The following is a 16,370-nucleotide window of genomic DNA, read 5'->3' as shown; positions in this document are numbered from 1 at the left end:
TATCGTACGAACAGACACAGTATTTTCATGTTCACCAATGAAAGTCGAGATTTCTTCGGCGCCACTGCTGCTTCCGGTTTTATCTCAACCAATCAACGGCCTTTCAACACGCACCGATGAGCCTCAGTTTTCCGGCCCGCCAAATAAAAAATAAGTCAGTACTCAGTTGCTACTGCTAATATTATTACTCAAAATTGTCTAGAAATATGCTCGGCTTTAGATTATTGTGTTCCTTGAAACATCTGAATGGGTTTAGAATAGACAATCGAGGTAAACTATGAGCAGTTTGATTCAAAAAAGAAACTTTTCTCTTAGAAGAATTGCTCGATTTAGGTTATGATAATTTTCGTCAATTTTGCCACACCAATTCACTTTTTATTAGTTTTTGAAGATTTTTGTGAATGAAAAGTAATATTTAAAGGTTTTATCACGAACAATTATTGATTTTTATACAGTTTTTACATTAAAGGCATTTAAAACCCTCAATGGTATTCTTAATATTCGACCTCTCTGGGGTCATAGTCAACTGCAGAAAAGTATTTTCTCTCAGTTTTCTTTAAATATAGCAGTAGAAATATGTGAAATTTTTTACTAAAAATTTCTTTTTATTTTCTTTCATTTGTTGAAAACTGTTCAAATTACATAAATTTATTGGAATTGACTCATGCCCATCAATTGTTTATGATTGACAGGTATTGGGGCCTGCTACTCGAGCTTTGCTACCCAAAACACAGCGCAATGTACAAGTCAAGCGCGTCATTCCTCAGTATCTTATGGTCAACCAACAAATGCGACTCACCCGCACTTAGTGAAACCAGGTGAATTACTACCAGGCTTGAAACTCGAAGAATTTCGTGAACGTAGAGAAAAGTTGGCAGCACGAATATTGGCAGACGAGTATGTGACAAAGAACCCTGAAAATTCACACATTGTTATAATACCGTCATCGAACATAGTCTACATGTCTGATAAGATCCCCTATATTTTTCGACAAAACACAGACTTCTTGTATTTCACGGGATGCCAAGAACCTGAATCTATTCTGGTCTTGTTCCTTCATCGTCAGGACTGTTCCTCGCGTCTTTTTGTGAGAAGAAAAGACCAGTATTCCGAACTGTGGGATGGTCCAAGAACCGGAGTCGACGCTGTTGTTCAAATGTTCGATGTGGATGAAGGATTGCCTGTGGGAGATTTTGAGAAATATCTCGTGTCATATTTGATGGAAAATAAGAAAAGTTCCATCTGGTACGACAACACAAGCATATTACAACTGGAATTGCATAAAAAATTAATGAACGTCCTTCAACTAACGAACAGTCAAACTTTCGTATCGCCCAAGCGAGCGTTTCATGAAATTCGTCTGATTAAATCCAAAGCAGAAATTGATTTGATGCGGAAGAGCTGCGAAGTGGCATCAGCTGCCATAGCTAAAACTATAGAAGTTTCTAAACCTGGTATGAGCGAACATCAATTATTCGCAACTGTTGATTACGAGTGCCGAATGAACGGAGCTGAATTATTGGGCTATCCTCCGGTCGTTGCTGGTGGTGCTAACGCCAATGTTATACACTACATTAAAAATAATCAAATTGTTCAAAATGGCGAAATGATCCTTATGGATGCTGGTTAGTAACAATTCCTCATACGCAAGTCCACGTCCATTAAAATCCAATCAGTTTTCTATTTTTCAAACACTGTCCGAAATGAAAATGTACAGTCAATATATTTTTCTCCTTCATGATTTCGTAGGCTGTGAATACCACGGATACACATCAGATATAACGAGAACTTGGCCCGTAAATGGAACTTTCACTCCCCAACAACGCGTTCTCTACGAAATTGTTTTGGACGTCCAAAAGACTCTGATCCCGCAGCTCACAGAATTCCCTAATCTTGATCAAGTGTTTCACGACATGTGTGTACTTTTGGGACAACGACTCCAGGAAATCGGGCTCATACCGTCCAATTTAAGTGGCGAAAAATTACGTGCTGCCGCTTACACTTACTGCCCTCACCATGTCAGTCATTATCTTGGTATGGATGTTCATGACACCGGAATGATCTCGAGGGCAACAAGCATCAAACCAGGAATGGTTGTTACGATGGAACCAGGTAAAAATAATGAGGACAAGGATTCTATACAAAAACTTTGAAAAATAAACATTCGTGCAAGAGAAATTTTTGTTTCAGTCATTGACACTTTTTAAAAAAAGTAGAACTTCTCTATTAAAAAGACTGTCGATGCTTGATAATACTTGTTCCATTTCATTCTCAGGCATCTACGTGAGCCCGCGAAATCAAATGGCACCACCAGAATTCCATGGTTTAGGTATCCGAATCGAAGACGATGTTTTAATTCAAGAAAACGGACCAGTCGTACTGACCGCGAGTTGTCCAAAGGAGATTTCCGACATAGAGGAACTCGCAAAGAAAAATCAATCGTGATATGTCTTGTAAATAAACTGTCGACAAACACATTGGGCAAATGACATTTTAATAAAATGACATTATCATCGTTTTATGTAAATATTTGAAATAATAAAAAAAACTCTGTACAAATGAGATTAATCTTGGAGAGTAGTAAAGTTTATTATATCCGTGGATGCGCCGAACCGGACAAATTTTATTCGAAAACTTGCCTTGTCGGGAACAAACGAATATTGTAAATTTGTACCCAGTACAAAACTACGAGCAACAATAAGAGCATGGTGTAGACAACTAACGCTATCATAAACATTTGTATTGATGAACAAATTGGATTTCCGAATGTCAGTTAAAACGAATGTAACAGTATAAAAATAGTTGTATAAAAGTTTCTTTTTCCGCTTGATTATTCGTTGCGAATAAGTCTCAATTAAATTGATAAATTGCGCAATTTGACGTCAGCTTTCTTGAGGCTGATGAAATTCGTCAGTTGCTTGACCCGCAGACGCGACCATACAATATGATCATGAAGAGCGTGAATTTGGGCAGCTGCGAGGGCCGCGCTCTCAGGATAAAGTACAGTTGTGCAACCGAGACCTGATAAGAGAAATTCAAGGTTTTACATTAAAATTCATTCCGACAAATCAAAGTTGAGAAATGTTTTTTCAACATTTTTTCACAATCATGTTTCGTGGAAGTTGAGTAGGAAATCCAGCTACAAATATCGGTACGAATATTTTGAAAACTGACCCGATGGAACATTGAGAGAAGACCAAACGTCCTGTGCCACGTTATCCGGCTTGACTGGAGGGCAATTGATGACCGGGAACGGTGTGTTGCCGGAGAGAACTGGACCCAAACCGTTGCTTCTGCCGGCGACAGCGACCAACACCACCTACGATCGACAGAATAATAAAAAAATATGAAAGAAAAGGTTAAAAGAGAAGGAATCTGTGTCGATAGAGAGGGCAACGAATAATTCTTAATTGTCGTAACTATTTTTGTCTTATCGAACAGTTAACTGCCCGATTATACTATCGCTACGAGTCGATGACGGGTCATTCAAGTGTACGCTACCAATCAAAGCTTCGGGAGCGTCATCGTAATTAGATAATTCATTTTTATTTTTGTTTACACAGCGAGACGAAAATTTTGAAGAGCTTCGTTAAGATTGCACCGAAATCGGCGAATTAAGAGAAAATCGTGAGAGAAACATATTTGAAGAACTCAATAGTGTGCCTTGGAAGAGAACTATTGAATTTTTTGAAGGAAAGATTGCCAACTGATTCGACAAATCGTACAGTTTTTCTTCACTTACTAAATCCAATAATTCTAGAAATTCGGAAAAAGCTAAACTCGTCCAAAAATCAGACTGCACCACACTTCTGGAAGATTCTCATTTAAAAGATTCAATTTCTATACCTTTTCAGAACTGCCTTCGTATTCAGCAAGAATCCGCAAAGTTTCTTCCGTGGCTTTGTGCGCGCTGCTGACTCGAAGTTGCGCGTTGAGACCGAGTGACTTGGCGTGATGCGCTATTTTCTTGCAATGCTCTTCGTCGGAAGGCGAGCCCATAAGAATAACGACTAGGGAACTAGGAGGTGGGACCAAATAATCGAGCTGTTCGGCGACCCATTCGAAATTGCGTTTCACCGTACTGAGATCAGCGTCAGTTACGGTTGCCAAATTTCTGTAAACTTGCTTGTCCTTCATCAGCCTCTTATCACCCGAGGGCCACAGGCGCCAAGAATCACTGTCGATTATATCGGCGACCATTATTTCTCCGTTCGAATCTACTCCGAATTCGATCTTCATGTCGATCAAAGCACAGTCTCTCGTCGACCAGGCTCTCTCGAGTACCTCGAACACTGTCAGCGTTGTTCTTCTCATTACGTCAACCTCATCCTTCCCAATTACAACTCCATTCAGCTTAAAAGCCGCCGATATTATCTGCTGCTCCGACCATTGCGGGTCGTGATTCGCGTCGTCTTTGAAAAAGGTCTCCTGCAGGGGAGGGTTGAAACGATATCCTTCAGGAACGCCTGAAAATAAATCGTATTGAATAAATATTATTTCGAGAGCCCCAAATTAATGGAAAATCGTAATTAACCCTAGAACGCATGACTGGGGTGTGAGCACACCCCACGCGAACTTCAAACTACGCTCCCGTCCTAACAAGCGACATTATCGACTGATTATCGACGGATTTTTTAATATATAAATTCAATTGAAATTAGTTTTATCGTACATCATTATTTTCGTTATAAAAAAACGAAGAAAATGGTGTAGGATAAAGTCAGTTTAGCATCGTAGGACCGGATTTATAAGCAGAAAAAGAGTGGGGTGCGTTCAAACCCCGGTCATGAGGTTGAGGGTATGAAAAAAGGCACATGAGGTGTAGGGTTAAAATTATTGTAAATAAAAGTAAATAATTGTAACGACGAAATTAAAATTTGTCAATATCATTTTGCAGACGAATGGCCAATAACATAATTTTTCTTCTCCACACAAATAAATACTGCAAAATGAATGACTAACGAAACGATATTCAAGTGAATACGGGACGATATAAAAAATAACATAAAAATATAATTTACTTTTGTAATGTTTTGGGAATATTGCTAAGTTTGAGTAAATTCTTGAAAAAATTTATTGTTGCAACAATGAAATCACCTGGATGTCTTTTCAAAAAGCTTCCGGTAGCTAATCTTCGAGTGACCCACTCGATCGGCACCATTTCGCATTTTTTAGCGACAAAAGCTGTTTCACTGACAACTTTGACAAAAGCAGTGTTAAGTCCAGCTTGATTCAAAAGTTGGAATACTTTAGCCGTGGTGGCCGTACTGATTGCGGCTTTGCCCTCGAGCGCGTGAGATTTGACACCATCTCCAGCTGTTATACGATCTTTGCTCTGGAGAAGGCACAACGTCGGATCGTCCACAAGCTCGAAAACTTGCTTCGTTTTACCCTCGATAATGAGTTTACCGGTTTTCAATCCTGCAACATAAATCGAAATTTATTTTCCTCCATTGTCAACTCGTTCAATGCTTGACGAATCGAATTTTCGTTATTGCTGTTCCGAGCGTGCAATTTTACGAAATCTCGCGCAACGTTACTCTTCGTTTCTCGCTCTCGTTGCATAAATTACTATTTTTCCGATAAATTAACAAAAAAGATTTTCTAACGAGCTTACAAACCCTATGATATGCACAACGATGTTTTTTTTTTTTTAATTATGCTTCATACAATGGGTTAGCTAAAATAAAAAATGAAGAAAAAATCGAAAAAAATTAATGCCTCGGGACGAGGTTTGCCGGCACCGCAGAGCACGCGCGACGTCCAGAAATTTTATCTGGCCGACATATATTCATGGGTACAGTCCAACAAAAATTTTATTCCCACAGCCAAAAATTGAAATTCGTAACAAGTATTTTCTAGAAATCTCGAATTCTTCCAGTTAATCACAAGCAAAAATGTGGCAATTCGTTTTCTCCGTTTCAGATTGAACGTTGCGATTACACATTTTTCATTTCTTCAGTATAACGATATCGAAAAAAAAAACTTACCAGCCATGATCGCAGTTCTGACGCTTGCCTGCTAATGCCCGGCTCAACGGGCCGGCCACGCGGATTTTCTTCGTTCTCTTTGCTCCCCACTACATTCCACGCTCGAGGGATTGGTTCGAAAAACTCGTTGTTTTTCTTATTGGCTTTATCTCGTTCGCCCCGGAGGGTTCGATCGAGCCAATGTCGAAAATCGTCTCCCACTCGTCGTCAACTCTTATCCCCCTATTCGCGGGCTGAATATTATTTCCAAAGCAGGCAGGCGCTTCACGGCTATGCGAAAACAAACGTTCTCAACGACTGTTGAATTTTGGTAAATAGAATTTATCGAAAATATAAGTCGAACGAAATATTTGTTTACGATTCTCATGATATTTCAAAACGAGATAAATTCGTCTACTTTGTCTGTGAGAAGAACCGTCGAAGAGTTCCTAAAAAGTTGAGACTCGCTGAAGGAGAAAAGCACGTGGCAGGAAATTTCAGTGTGCTGTCGATTCTGACGAGGGGCCGAAAGAAGAGCCGAAATAAAGAACGATAAATGTGTAAGGGGGAGGCGGTGAAAACTCACGAGTTTCAAAAGGCCCTTTCGCAATTGGCTACGAGCGCTCATTCGTGTGTCAGTGAGCGGGACGCGACACACGTTATTTTTTCGCTCACGAAGCGCTTCGCCGACGTCGTTACGAAGTAGACACAAATTTGAGACGCACGTGGGGCGAGCATCGGCCTCCAAACTCTGCTCTAAACTGCACTTTTGCTGCCCGGAAAATTTATCGAAGGTAAGTCAATCTTTGGAGCAAAGTTCTACGTTTCTTTTTAAACCGATTTGAAATTTTACCTGGGCCCATGGAGTTTCGGGCTCAGACACGCGGGAATTCTCCGTCCAACAAGTGGCTGTACAGCTACTGTCAAAAATTGTGTGACCTACTGATAGAATTGGCAGATTTTACCAACGTCCATAGAAAATCAATTTTTTTCCAGTCTCACTTGAAACTCGGTGCTTCTTTCCCTTGATCCGAAACCACAATTTTCTATCAATCATTCACAAAACACGTGGAAATTCATTTTATATAAATTTCGGATTTAACTCTGATAATCGACAGACTCTCGTATCAATTATCGCATTTAAATATCGCTCTAGAATGGTCCTAAAAACGAATGGCTGCGACTATCTCGAGCCCGTTGGAACAACGTGTCAGGGAGGAACGAGAAAGATCATATGGCCTTGAACGAATTCTCGCTCTGTATGCGACTTTTTCTCTAGCGATCTATTTTAACGTGTGTCAGCAAACGTACTAGGTCGTTCACGACCTCAAAAGAGCGAGAGTCAGAGTCGATACACCGTCCAATAAAGCGTAACATTTTGGAGTTTTTTCCTAGTAAGTTCCGCGTTCAAGATTCTTTGGCTAAAATGGAGTGTGAATTCTTCAGTTAGCAGCAATTAACAGAACGTAAAATTTAATCGAACTTTAGTATGGCGAAAAAACTGAAAAGTTTTGACGTTTAGACAATTGGTGTGCCATCTTCTTTTCAGTTTTCATTCATCAACCTACGTTATTAAGGAGAAACTCGAGCTTTCCTTTCTCAATTGGTTCCCAATGAAATTTATAATGCTAAAAACAAACGAAACGTCACTTTTTTAAAGTTATCCAAAAAGCATACAAAAATTATCCTCGTTTGGAGGTAACAATCGTTTGAATTCGTAATCAACGTGTTGAAAAAGTGTTGAGAAATGTGTTTCTGCTATGCTATGAAATCTGTGTAATTAACGTTTAATCAGCTGAACGCACACTTATTTAAACTCAATAGAGTAAAGACGTGAAGGGAAAAACCTTGCAAAAGTAAATAAGCATTAATCGCAAATATTTTCAAAGACACGAGAGCGCACGAGATACAATATTGTCGATTTGCAACGCGTAGAGAACGATGATGAAATCGCATTGCGAAATAAATCATTTATACTCGCGATTGACCGAGAAGGAGCGAAAAACATGCGAGTTGCATTGCGGGGGGTCAATAGTTTATAAGAGCAGTGAAGATAAGGAAAAACTGGAAAGATCCCTGTGGGGTCTTTGTCACAGATAGGACGATATCTTCGATTTCTCAAGTTTGAACGTTCCTTCAAACCCCCACAGCTATTGTGCATCAATCATATGTTTCTGTTTTGGTCGGAAACGTACACGAGAAACTAGATAAACTTGGCGCATGCTGACAAACGATGTTTTCATGTTTTGCGTGTTCTGCACAGACGGACGCAACTAAAAAATTTTTATCCAATTTCGATAACGTAACGAATTCGAATAATGGCAAAAAAAAACTCTCGTGTTCGTCACGTTGAAAAAACTGATTGGAAATCGTTCAATGAGCACTGGAAGAATTCCGTTTAGCGATAGTCGAAGTTTTCCAAACATTTGTTACATAACTGAGGGTCGAAAATACGTTTGAATGAAATATTTGAGTGGAAACGTACGCGTAAAACTTCCTTCGGGGTCGGGCCTACTTTGCTTATGTCGACGAATAACTAATCTTGTGAAATTTATGCGAAATCTTACAAATATCATTGAAAAGTATTTGGGAGCTTTCAATGCGTATCGAGATTGAATCATTTTGGGCGGGATTACCAATAAAACCTTTTTTTTAAAACAGCCCATGCAGTTTCTTACTAGCGATAATGTATCGAAATTAATTATTATTTATCATGTGTTATTTGAGGCCGAAATTTCGAAATTTTATAACGCAATACAGCGGTAGTTTGATAAAATTTTCATCACATTTCGCTACGCATACACATTTTGATAATGAAAATTGGCATTGATGCATTGAAGATCTCATTGAAAACAATCGGAGCGGCTTGAAATTTGGGTCACTGTCAAAATTGTGAAAACATTAAATAATGATTCCTTCGGAAACATTGCTTTCAAGTGAGTTCAAAAACTTTAAGAGTGCACGTGGGTTTTTGAAGCAAAAAGACTATTTTTCTCGTTCAATCAACTTGAAATAGGCGAAATACTGCAGAACTAAATCAAACGTCAAACCCCGAGTCAATATATTTTCTTGATTAACACTCATTCAGTTTATTAAAAAAAAGCTTGAAAATGATATCGCGCCACTCCTCTAGGATTTATGACTTTTAAAAAAGCAGCAGTTTAAAGCCACCCTTAAAGTGCTTTATTTCTGGAGTTTTTAGAGCCAAGGAATTTCTGTTCATAGTGCTTGGAAGTTGTGACAAAATTTTCTAGAAGCATGATAAAAAATGTATAATTTCTATTCAATTTTGCCCTTGAAAACTCTTGGCAAAAAATGATTTGTAAAGAATGTTTTTTTCGAGATGATTGAAAGCTTTGATAGAAATGGAACACCCTGTATATAAAATGATGTTTTTGGAATAACGTACAGCGAAGACCGCTTGGATGTTCTTTGACCTCTCCTCTGGTTCTCATTTCGTCATATATTGGCAGATTAGCTAAACGTTGGTGCTATTTAGTCTCGTGTCTCGGTGGTGTAACGAAGCAGATCGCGAAGCATTTGAGTTGGCGGGTCGATTTATCGGGTTCGTTAATTTCTTTCTCGACAGATTATCGCAAGGAAGAAATGTCTTGCGACACAGTTGACGACTTGGAAACGGCCTCGATGGCCCGTTTGTCGATCGATCACAAAACGCTCGCGAGAAAACCACGCAGCAAAGGTGAAACTCGTGGCCAAAGGACTTCCGGTTTGACACATGAGTGCGGTGTGTTTGGTTGCATCGCCGCTGGCGATTGGCCTTCGCAAATTGACGTCGGTCAAGTTGTTTGCCTCGGTGAGTTTTTTTCATCAATTTTTCATCAAAATATATCGTTCCTCGCGATTGCTTGACTCCATACTCATTCGTCAATGAATTTTTAGGACTCGTCGCTCTGCAGCACAGAGGACAAGAGAGCGCTGGTATTGTCACGAGCGAAGGTGTCTGTGCCAAATCTTTCCACGTTCACAAAGGCATGGGCATGATAAACAACATTTTCAACGATGAAAACATGAAGAAATTGCGGGGTAACCTGGGCATTGGTCACACGAGGTACAGCACCAGTGCGGCCAGTGAAGAAGTCAACTGTCAACCCTTCGTCGTTCATACCGCTCACGGCGCTCTCGCTGTTGCACACAACGGCGAGCTCGTCAACACGGAATCCCTGAGAAAAATGGTAATTTTAAGCAATTAGAACAGAAATTTGTCAACATAGAAATCGTGTAGAAAATTAATTATGGCAATGATTTGTCCCATGAAGAAATAGTCCCAATTCCAAAGTCATATTTCAATGTTTAATGGGAGATCGAGTCTCCGGAAAATTGAAACATTCGAGACATAAAGATTAAGTAACGCGTACATCTGACGTGAAAGGTACTCGGTCGTGGAGTTGGACTATCGACGCACTCGGATTCAGAGCTTATAACGCAAGCCTTGTGCTTGAATCCTCCAGAGGGTGAGGTGAACGGTCCGGATTGGCCAGCGCGTATAAAACATTTGATGCAATTGGCTCCTCTCTCATATTCTCTGGTGATAATGCAGAGAGACAAAATCTATGGAGTCCGGGATCCTTACGGTAATCGACCTCTGTGCCTGGGAAAAATAGTGCCAATAGGTAAACTCGGTGAGTAACGAAATATCGATCAGTTTCGAAGAGCCAAATACACAGCATTTTTCACGATAAAATAAAAAAAGAATATACAACAAAAAAAATACATAAATCTGTAATTTTCATTCGTAGCAGGAAGTGAATCCGACGACGACGACGACGCCGAGGGTTGGGTGATATCCTCCGAATCCTGCGGCTTTCTCAGCATCGGTGCTCGCTACGTCCGAGAAGTATTTCCCGGTGAAATAGTCGAACTCACTCGTGAGGGTATCAAAACCATCGACATCGTCGAGAGACCCGACAAGAAACCTCAGGCTTTCTGCATCTTCGAGTACGTCTATTTTGCGAGGAGCGACAGTATTTTCGAAGGTAAATATCGTATTTTTCAAGTCGTGAATAAAGCAACTCGGACGATCGTGAATTGTTGAGTAACTGAAACCATTTTTTCAGGCCAAATGGTTTATTCGGTTCGCATGCAGTGCGGAAGGGTTCTTGCGATTGAATCTCCCATCGAAGCCGATATCGTGAGCTCTGTACCGGAATCTGGAACTGCGGCTGCTCATGGTTACGCCAGACAGGTATATTATCAATAAAACATTTTTAAATCCAATCTGAAATCTCAAACCTCAATATCAAGTTGATAAAACGGTCGAAATCAAATTCCATTCATTTTTATTTCATGCTTTTCATCCTTGATATAAAATAATATTCATTAGTAATAAACCAGAAGGAATCTTATTTTTAACATAAAAAATGATTTTTCAGTCGAAAATCCCATTCGCCGAGGTCCTTTGCAAAAACAGATACGTAGGAAGAACGTTCATTCAACCGAGCACGAGGTTACGACAACTTGGGGTAGCCAAAAAATTCGGCGCTCTCTCGGAAAACGTCAGAGGTAGAAAAATCATTCTCATTGATGATTCAATCGTCAGGGGTAATACGATTGGTCCCATTATCAAGCTGCTCCGTGATGCTGGTGCTAAGCAGGTAAATGCTGAGCATTTTTATTTACAGTTTTATTGTCCGACGAGCAATGTGCCCCCCAATAAAACTGATATTTCCAAATTTTAAAAGAGATTTAAACTCGACATTCAAACCGAAGAAGATTAACGTTTCATTGTGCTTTTCTACGAGATCACAATAATTACTCACATCAAGACCAAAATTTCATTTTGTATTCATGGAAGTTGATCAAGAAATGCAGTAGTATTTGACCCTTTAGAGTTCGAACACATTTCTATGGACTTTACGATGTTATTTTTACTGCAGGACTTGATCCGTCAGGTAATAAAACTTTGTTACCTTTCCCATGCATTCGATTCATTGGCTAGTCTATCGAGAATGACAATGTAGGATTCCAGAATCACTTTCTTCGGCAAAGATTTTAAATAGTTTTTTTTTGTTGAGTTGCAAAGAGAAAGGAAACGCTCAAAATAGTCTGAATATCATGACACAAAATTTCGTACGATTTTTCGTTGTTCATTTCGACGTGAAAATTTAGCTCGAAGAATCATCATGATCAATAGTATTCGTTAAAAATTTACATTTTTTATTACAGAGCTATCGTGATTGATTATATTAAAGAAAAAAAAAAAAAACAACGAAGTTCTCCTATTCCTTTGACATTTTACGCTCACCAATGAATTGATCGGGTTTTCATGCGAAATGAATCATAAATGTTTGTGCATTTTTGCAGGTACACATAAGGATAGCATCTCCGCCACTCAAATATCCATGTTACATGGGCATAAATATACCAACGAGAGAAGAATTGATAGCGAACCGTTTGGACAGCGTTAAGTTGGCGAAACACGTCGGTGCAGACAGTTTGACTTATCTCTCGGTGGAGGGTCTCGTCGAGGCTGTAAGATATGGAATGGACAACCGGGAGAGTAGTTACATAGGCCACTGCACGGCGTGCCTCACCGGCGAATATCCTGACGAATTACCAGGCGATCTCGACTGGTGAAATAAAGTCCTGGAACAGTAAAGAAAAAAGTGAAAAAATGTGCAGGATTTATTCGAATTTTTCTACTATATTGATGATGAATCCATCATGACGTTTTCGTTAAATTGATTCACCGGTGAATTGATTATCGATCAGATGGATTCAGTATTTACAATGGTTTTGAAAATATAGCCACGTGAATTGCCATCCTTAATTGCGTACGTCATTATTCCCTCTGGAAATGAGGGTGTCCATTTATTATTTTTGTATAGTGATAAAAATTGATTTTCTGTCTGTTGAAAAATCGGTTGAAATGTTTCTTTTTGATTTACACAGCTGAGCAGCTTGGTGAAATTAGTTTAGCTTTGTTTCGTATCTTTTGTAACGAGTTTAGTGTAGAATTTAATCATCCCCTCGAAATGACACTGCGAAATGTGAATTTGAGAACGTTTTATTCTTGCTATTTTCTTTATTTTCAGCTGCAAATATCCATAGGTCGTTTGTACTTGGTTATTGGTTTAACCGACGAGGGAGATATGTACAAATTAATATTTTTGTTATAAAAACAAAATTTGAAAAAATTGGCAGATTATTTATTTGATATGGTCCCGAACAGCGTTTATGAACGTTGAGTTCCTGAAAATCCTCGATTCTTAATCCTTAATATTTTTTGGCTCACCTACGAAGAAACTCGCGTTTAACTTTCCATCGACGAATTTTCTAATCAAGGAGTCCCCTCGGAACTCTGATTTTTGAGTCTTTGTTCTTCGGCAGCTTGTTTCAATTTATTTGCCAAGAGCAGCATTTTCTCGTCGCGTTTACGTTGCTTCTCCAATTTTTTCTGATCGATCAAAGATTCCGTTTTCTCAGGACATTCGAGCACCTCACAGTCCACGTTTTTTTCAGATTGTTCAGTCGAATTATTAATGGACAAAGACGCCATACTTTCCAGCGTCTTCACTGGCTCTTCGTCCTTTTTTTTTTCATTTTCATCCATTTCCGATACCTCGTTTGGTCGGGTATCCGTATCGTTTTTATGAAAATCCTTTTTCCCCTTGGTTTTCGAGCGCACCTCCTTGGTTTTCACTGCACCAGACGAGTCCGTTTTTTTCAATTTCTTTTTACCAACTTTTCCATACTTTCGAATTTTCATCCGCGTTCCAACTTGCACCGTTGCTCTGTGCAAGCTTTTGATATTTGGAATATTCATGCGATTAACATCCTCAGAATCAGAGTTGGAGAAAGTCTCACCGTGTTTATCGCTTGACGGACTGGTCCATGGTTTGCTGTTTTTGGAAGTCGAAGGTCCGGGATCGTCCATCATACTGCAGGATATTCCCGGAGGACTTGCACCAACAGAAACTTGGAAACAATCTTTGGCAGTTTTTTCATTGCTTTGTGCAGGTTCATTATGAATTTTTTCTATCGATGGAGTCTTACGATGTTCTTCAGCCTTAGAACTCTCTCGATTCTCCAGATGCTTGTTTTTTTTGTGTTTGGTTGGAGGTTTGTAAACAGCAAAGGGGTTATCATCGTCAGAGGCAGAATCTGGCTCGATTCCTTGTGATTTTTTTTCTTCCCTGACACGCTGTTTTTCTAGATAATCGTTCAATGCTTTCATTCTATCCTCACGAATTCTTCTCCATGATTCTAAAGTTTCTTCTTGATAACGCGGTGGTACTCCAGCCTTTTTTACTGCTTCCATGGTTGGCAAGCACTCGGGATCTTTTGAATCACCAAGTAACTCTGTTTTTGGTTCCACAAAGATTCTGTTCATTCTGAGGACTTTCCGAGTTTTGGCCAAGTATTTCAAGCTTGGGGTTACATCGAAAACTGGATCATCCACGTGCGGATGTTTGTCACTTTCAAAGAACATGTATGTTCCTACTGCATTGCGATACGTTCCTTCATAAAACTGAAAATTTTAGTTCAATGCTTTAATTACAATTATTACTGTCAATTATTAATGGAAATAATTATGTTGCAATTTCTGTATTGAAATTACTTTTTGATAACTATTTTTTTAAATTACTTTTGATGGTTAAAATTTAAAGAATATTTTATTCAACGGTTTTTTTAACGATTGCACAGAACAAATTATCTTAACATGTTAAAATTAGTAGTAAATTTTTTTGATTTTTATTAATATATTTTACCTTCCCGTTGACTTGCATGATAGGATGTTCCTTATCCAATCCGATCATATCGAACTGTAATTTTTCATTACTCAATGTATTGCTCGCAACGGATCCGTCAAACTCCACATAAACAAGAATTTCTTCTTCATCGTCTGGCAACTCATCATCATCGTTCAACATTATTAAAGAATTATTGTTTTTTTACGAGTTTTAGCCACTTTCGATGCTAACTTAAAAAATATTTATTCATTTATATAAAAAATTATGAGTCGGCACATAACCTGTTGGCAATGTATTAGCAACGGCAATTCGGGTTATGGCTCGAGTGTATTTCAAAACAAATTGAAACTTGAAACCTCTGTTGAAACGTAACGAATCTCCGTGAACTTGTCCGTTTGGTTAAATCTCCGACTTGGGTAAAAGTTTGTCGGGGTATTCGTCCATTTGAAAAATATGAAAAAGAATATAACCAATGAGCGTGATGCGTGATTCATTGAAAAATATTAATAAAAAACATTTCATGCTAAACTAACCGATTTAAAAAAATCATCATTATTATTATCATATTTCTCAAGGATCATTTATGCCCGTTTTCTCCAACGTTAATCGGAGTTTAAACGCGTCGGAGAAAACAGCCGTTAGTGTCGTTATAAGGAAGTTGAGGCATGGTGTCATCGCTTTTACCGACTGCATCTTATAGAGGACAGTTTAGAAGCGTCGTTGCTGAGAAAAATCAATAACAATTTGGACCAAATAACATGTAATTTTATGAAAAGTCAAGACACATTCAGTGATATCTCCGTTAAAAATGATGCTAAAAATATGAAATTTTTTCGACAACATGAGCAAGGCTTGCTGAATAATGTCATTTTTTCAGATTTATTATAGGAGATTTACTGAGATTATATTAACAATAATCTATTTCGCGTGCAGTTTTTTGAGGCTAGGATCGTGACCGTTCGTGTTTTCGAATGAACTTTCACCCGTTTTTCGTCTTTTTTTCCCAACTTTTTTCTTTGTAAACCACGGCTGTAAACTGGCCTAACTTTTGAAAGGTACAGGTCATAACTTTTGGGTAAAAAAAATGACTGTACAGCCTCAACTTCCTTAATGGGTTATTCCCGAGGTCATTCATTTATGAATGAGTTTTTGTGCATTCGCAAGTGTTTCCCCCCATTGAATTTTCTCCTCATCCCTTCCCTTTCAACTTTCCCCAGAAAGGTGTTTAGCAGCATGTGCTGTATGTGATACAAGAAAAGACTGCCCCAAATCCAAGAGCAGGTCAAAAAAAAGGAAACGCGTGCATACCTAAGCAAAAGCTTCAAAGTGCGTGGACAAGGAAAGAAGCTATTTCATTGTTTTTTTGCTAGTTGTATATTTTAGGTATATTGCTATGGTTTTCGTTATGATAAAAAAATAATTGCGGATAGAGGAAGAAGCGTTACAATTGAATTTCAATTACCGCGACGGAAAAATCTTTCAACACCGAGGGGTTTTTTCCGTTTTACTTCTACCCGTTAGCAGAGCAACAGTTTCATTATATTTACCATTTAGAAGAATTAGAACACTTGAATCTTGCTGAGTCACATATGAGATAATAATCTTTCAAAGCCGTGGCAGTACATAACGAAAGAAAAGGGAATCACAGATTACACTGCGAGAGATATGTACAGACCAGAAAAAATGTTGA

The 16,370-nt window shown here is 38.7% G+C and overlaps 4 protein-coding genes across 5 annotated transcripts; 2 read left to right on the top strand and 2 right to left on the bottom strand.

Moving 5' to 3' along the window:
• Nucleotides 1-118: 118 nt before the first annotated feature.
• Nucleotides 119-2,564, top strand: LOC122410616 (xaa-Pro aminopeptidase 3-like). Its single transcript, XM_043418890.1, has 4 exons — nucleotides 119-270; nucleotides 693-1,625; nucleotides 1,750-2,112; nucleotides 2,276-2,564. The coding sequence occupies exons 1-4, from the start codon at nucleotides 207-209 to the stop codon at nucleotides 2,443-2,445; spliced, it is 1,530 nt and encodes a 509-aa protein (XP_043274825.1). The 5' UTR covers nucleotides 119-206; the 3' UTR covers nucleotides 2,446-2,564.
• On the bottom strand, nucleotides 2,565-6,269 carry Paics (PAICS bifunctional enzyme). The gene is made up of 5 exons (XM_043418892.1): nucleotides 5,991-6,269; nucleotides 5,098-5,421; nucleotides 3,847-4,466; nucleotides 3,175-3,319; nucleotides 2,565-3,021 (listed from the first exon to the last, which is right to left on the bottom strand). Exons 1-5 carry the CDS (start codon nucleotides 5,995-5,997, stop codon nucleotides 2,855-2,857), a joined length of 1,263 nt encoding a protein of 420 aa, XP_043274827.1. The 5' UTR covers nucleotides 5,998-6,269; the 3' UTR covers nucleotides 2,565-2,854.
• Nucleotides 6,270-6,481: 212 nt separating this feature from the next.
• LOC122410615 (amidophosphoribosyltransferase-like) lies at nucleotides 6,482-12,756 on the top strand. 2 transcript variants are annotated; one of them, XM_043418889.1, is made up of 8 exons: nucleotides 6,482-6,763; nucleotides 9,559-9,783; nucleotides 9,870-10,162; nucleotides 10,360-10,609; nucleotides 10,730-10,963; nucleotides 11,045-11,172; nucleotides 11,360-11,581; nucleotides 12,291-12,756. In XM_043418889.1, the coding sequence occupies exons 2-8, from the start codon at nucleotides 9,576-9,578 to the stop codon at nucleotides 12,561-12,563; spliced, it is 1,608 nt and encodes a 535-aa protein (XP_043274824.1). In that variant the 5' UTR covers nucleotides 6,482-6,763; nucleotides 9,559-9,575; the 3' UTR covers nucleotides 12,564-12,756. The 2 variants fall into 2 exon arrangements, with proteins under 2 accessions (XP_043274824.1, XP_043274823.1); XM_043418888.1 differs by having other exon boundaries at nucleotides 10,727-10,963.
• Nucleotides 12,438-16,275, bottom strand: LOC122410617 (uncharacterized). Its single transcript, XM_043418891.1, has 4 exons — nucleotides 16,228-16,275; nucleotides 14,699-15,091; nucleotides 13,222-14,457; nucleotides 12,438-12,572 (listed from the first exon to the last, which is right to left on the bottom strand). Exons 2-3 carry the CDS (start codon nucleotides 14,858-14,860, stop codon nucleotides 13,267-13,269), a joined length of 1,353 nt encoding a protein of 450 aa, XP_043274826.1. The 5' UTR covers nucleotides 14,861-15,091; nucleotides 16,228-16,275; the 3' UTR covers nucleotides 12,438-12,572; nucleotides 13,222-13,266.
• Nucleotides 16,276-16,370: the final 95 nt, after the last annotated feature.

Source organism: Venturia canescens, chromosome 5 (genome assembly GCF_019457755.1).
Source record: "Venturia canescens isolate UGA chromosome 5, ASM1945775v1, whole genome shotgun sequence".
NCBI lineage: Eukaryota > Metazoa > Arthropoda > Insecta > Hymenoptera > Ichneumonidae > Venturia > Venturia canescens.
The sequence above is the reverse complement of the archived record's forward strand: the minus strand, read 5'-3'. Positions and strand labels throughout refer to the sequence as shown.

Bases quoted from the DNA above. Each gene is read 5' to 3' on its own strand.
- LOC122410616 (XM_043418890.1), top strand. From the start codon at position 207: ATGCTCGGCTTTAGATTATTGTGTTCCTTGAAACATCTGAATGGGTTT. The intron at 271-692 runs GTAAACTATGAG...TATGATTGACAG, and splicing joins GTTTAGAATAGACAATCGAG to GTATTGGGGCCTGCTACTCG. The intron at 2,113-2,275 runs GTAAAAATAATG...TTTCATTCTCAG, and splicing joins GGTTGTTACGATGGAACCAG to GCATCTACGTGAGCCCGCGA.
- Paics (XM_043418892.1), bottom strand. The intron at 4,467-5,097 runs GTGATTTCATTG...ATTTATTTTCAG, and splicing joins CTTTTTGAAAAGACATCCAG to GCGTTCCTGAAGGATATCGT. The intron at 3,320-3,846 runs GTATAGAAATTG...TGTCGATCGTAG, and splicing joins ACGAAGGCAGTTCTGAAAAG to GTGGTGTTGGTCGCTGTCGC.
- LOC122410615 (XM_043418888.1), top strand. From the start codon at position 9,576: ATGTCTTGCGACACAGTTGACGACTTGGAAACGGCCTCGATGGCCCGT. The intron at 9,784-9,869 runs GTGAGTTTTTTT...ATGAATTTTTAG, and splicing joins CGGTCAAGTTGTTTGCCTCG to GACTCGTCGCTCTGCAGCAC. The intron at 11,582-12,290 runs GTAAATGCTGAG...GCATTTTTGCAG, and splicing joins GTGATGCTGGTGCTAAGCAG to GTACACATAAGGATAGCATC.
- LOC122410617 (XM_043418891.1), bottom strand. From the start codon at position 14,860: ATGTTGAACGATGATGATGAGTTGCCAGACGATGAAGAAGAAATTCTT. The intron at 14,458-14,698 runs GTAAAATATATT...TAAAATTTTCAG, and splicing joins TCATGCAAGTCAACGGGAAG to TTTTATGAAGGAACGTATCG.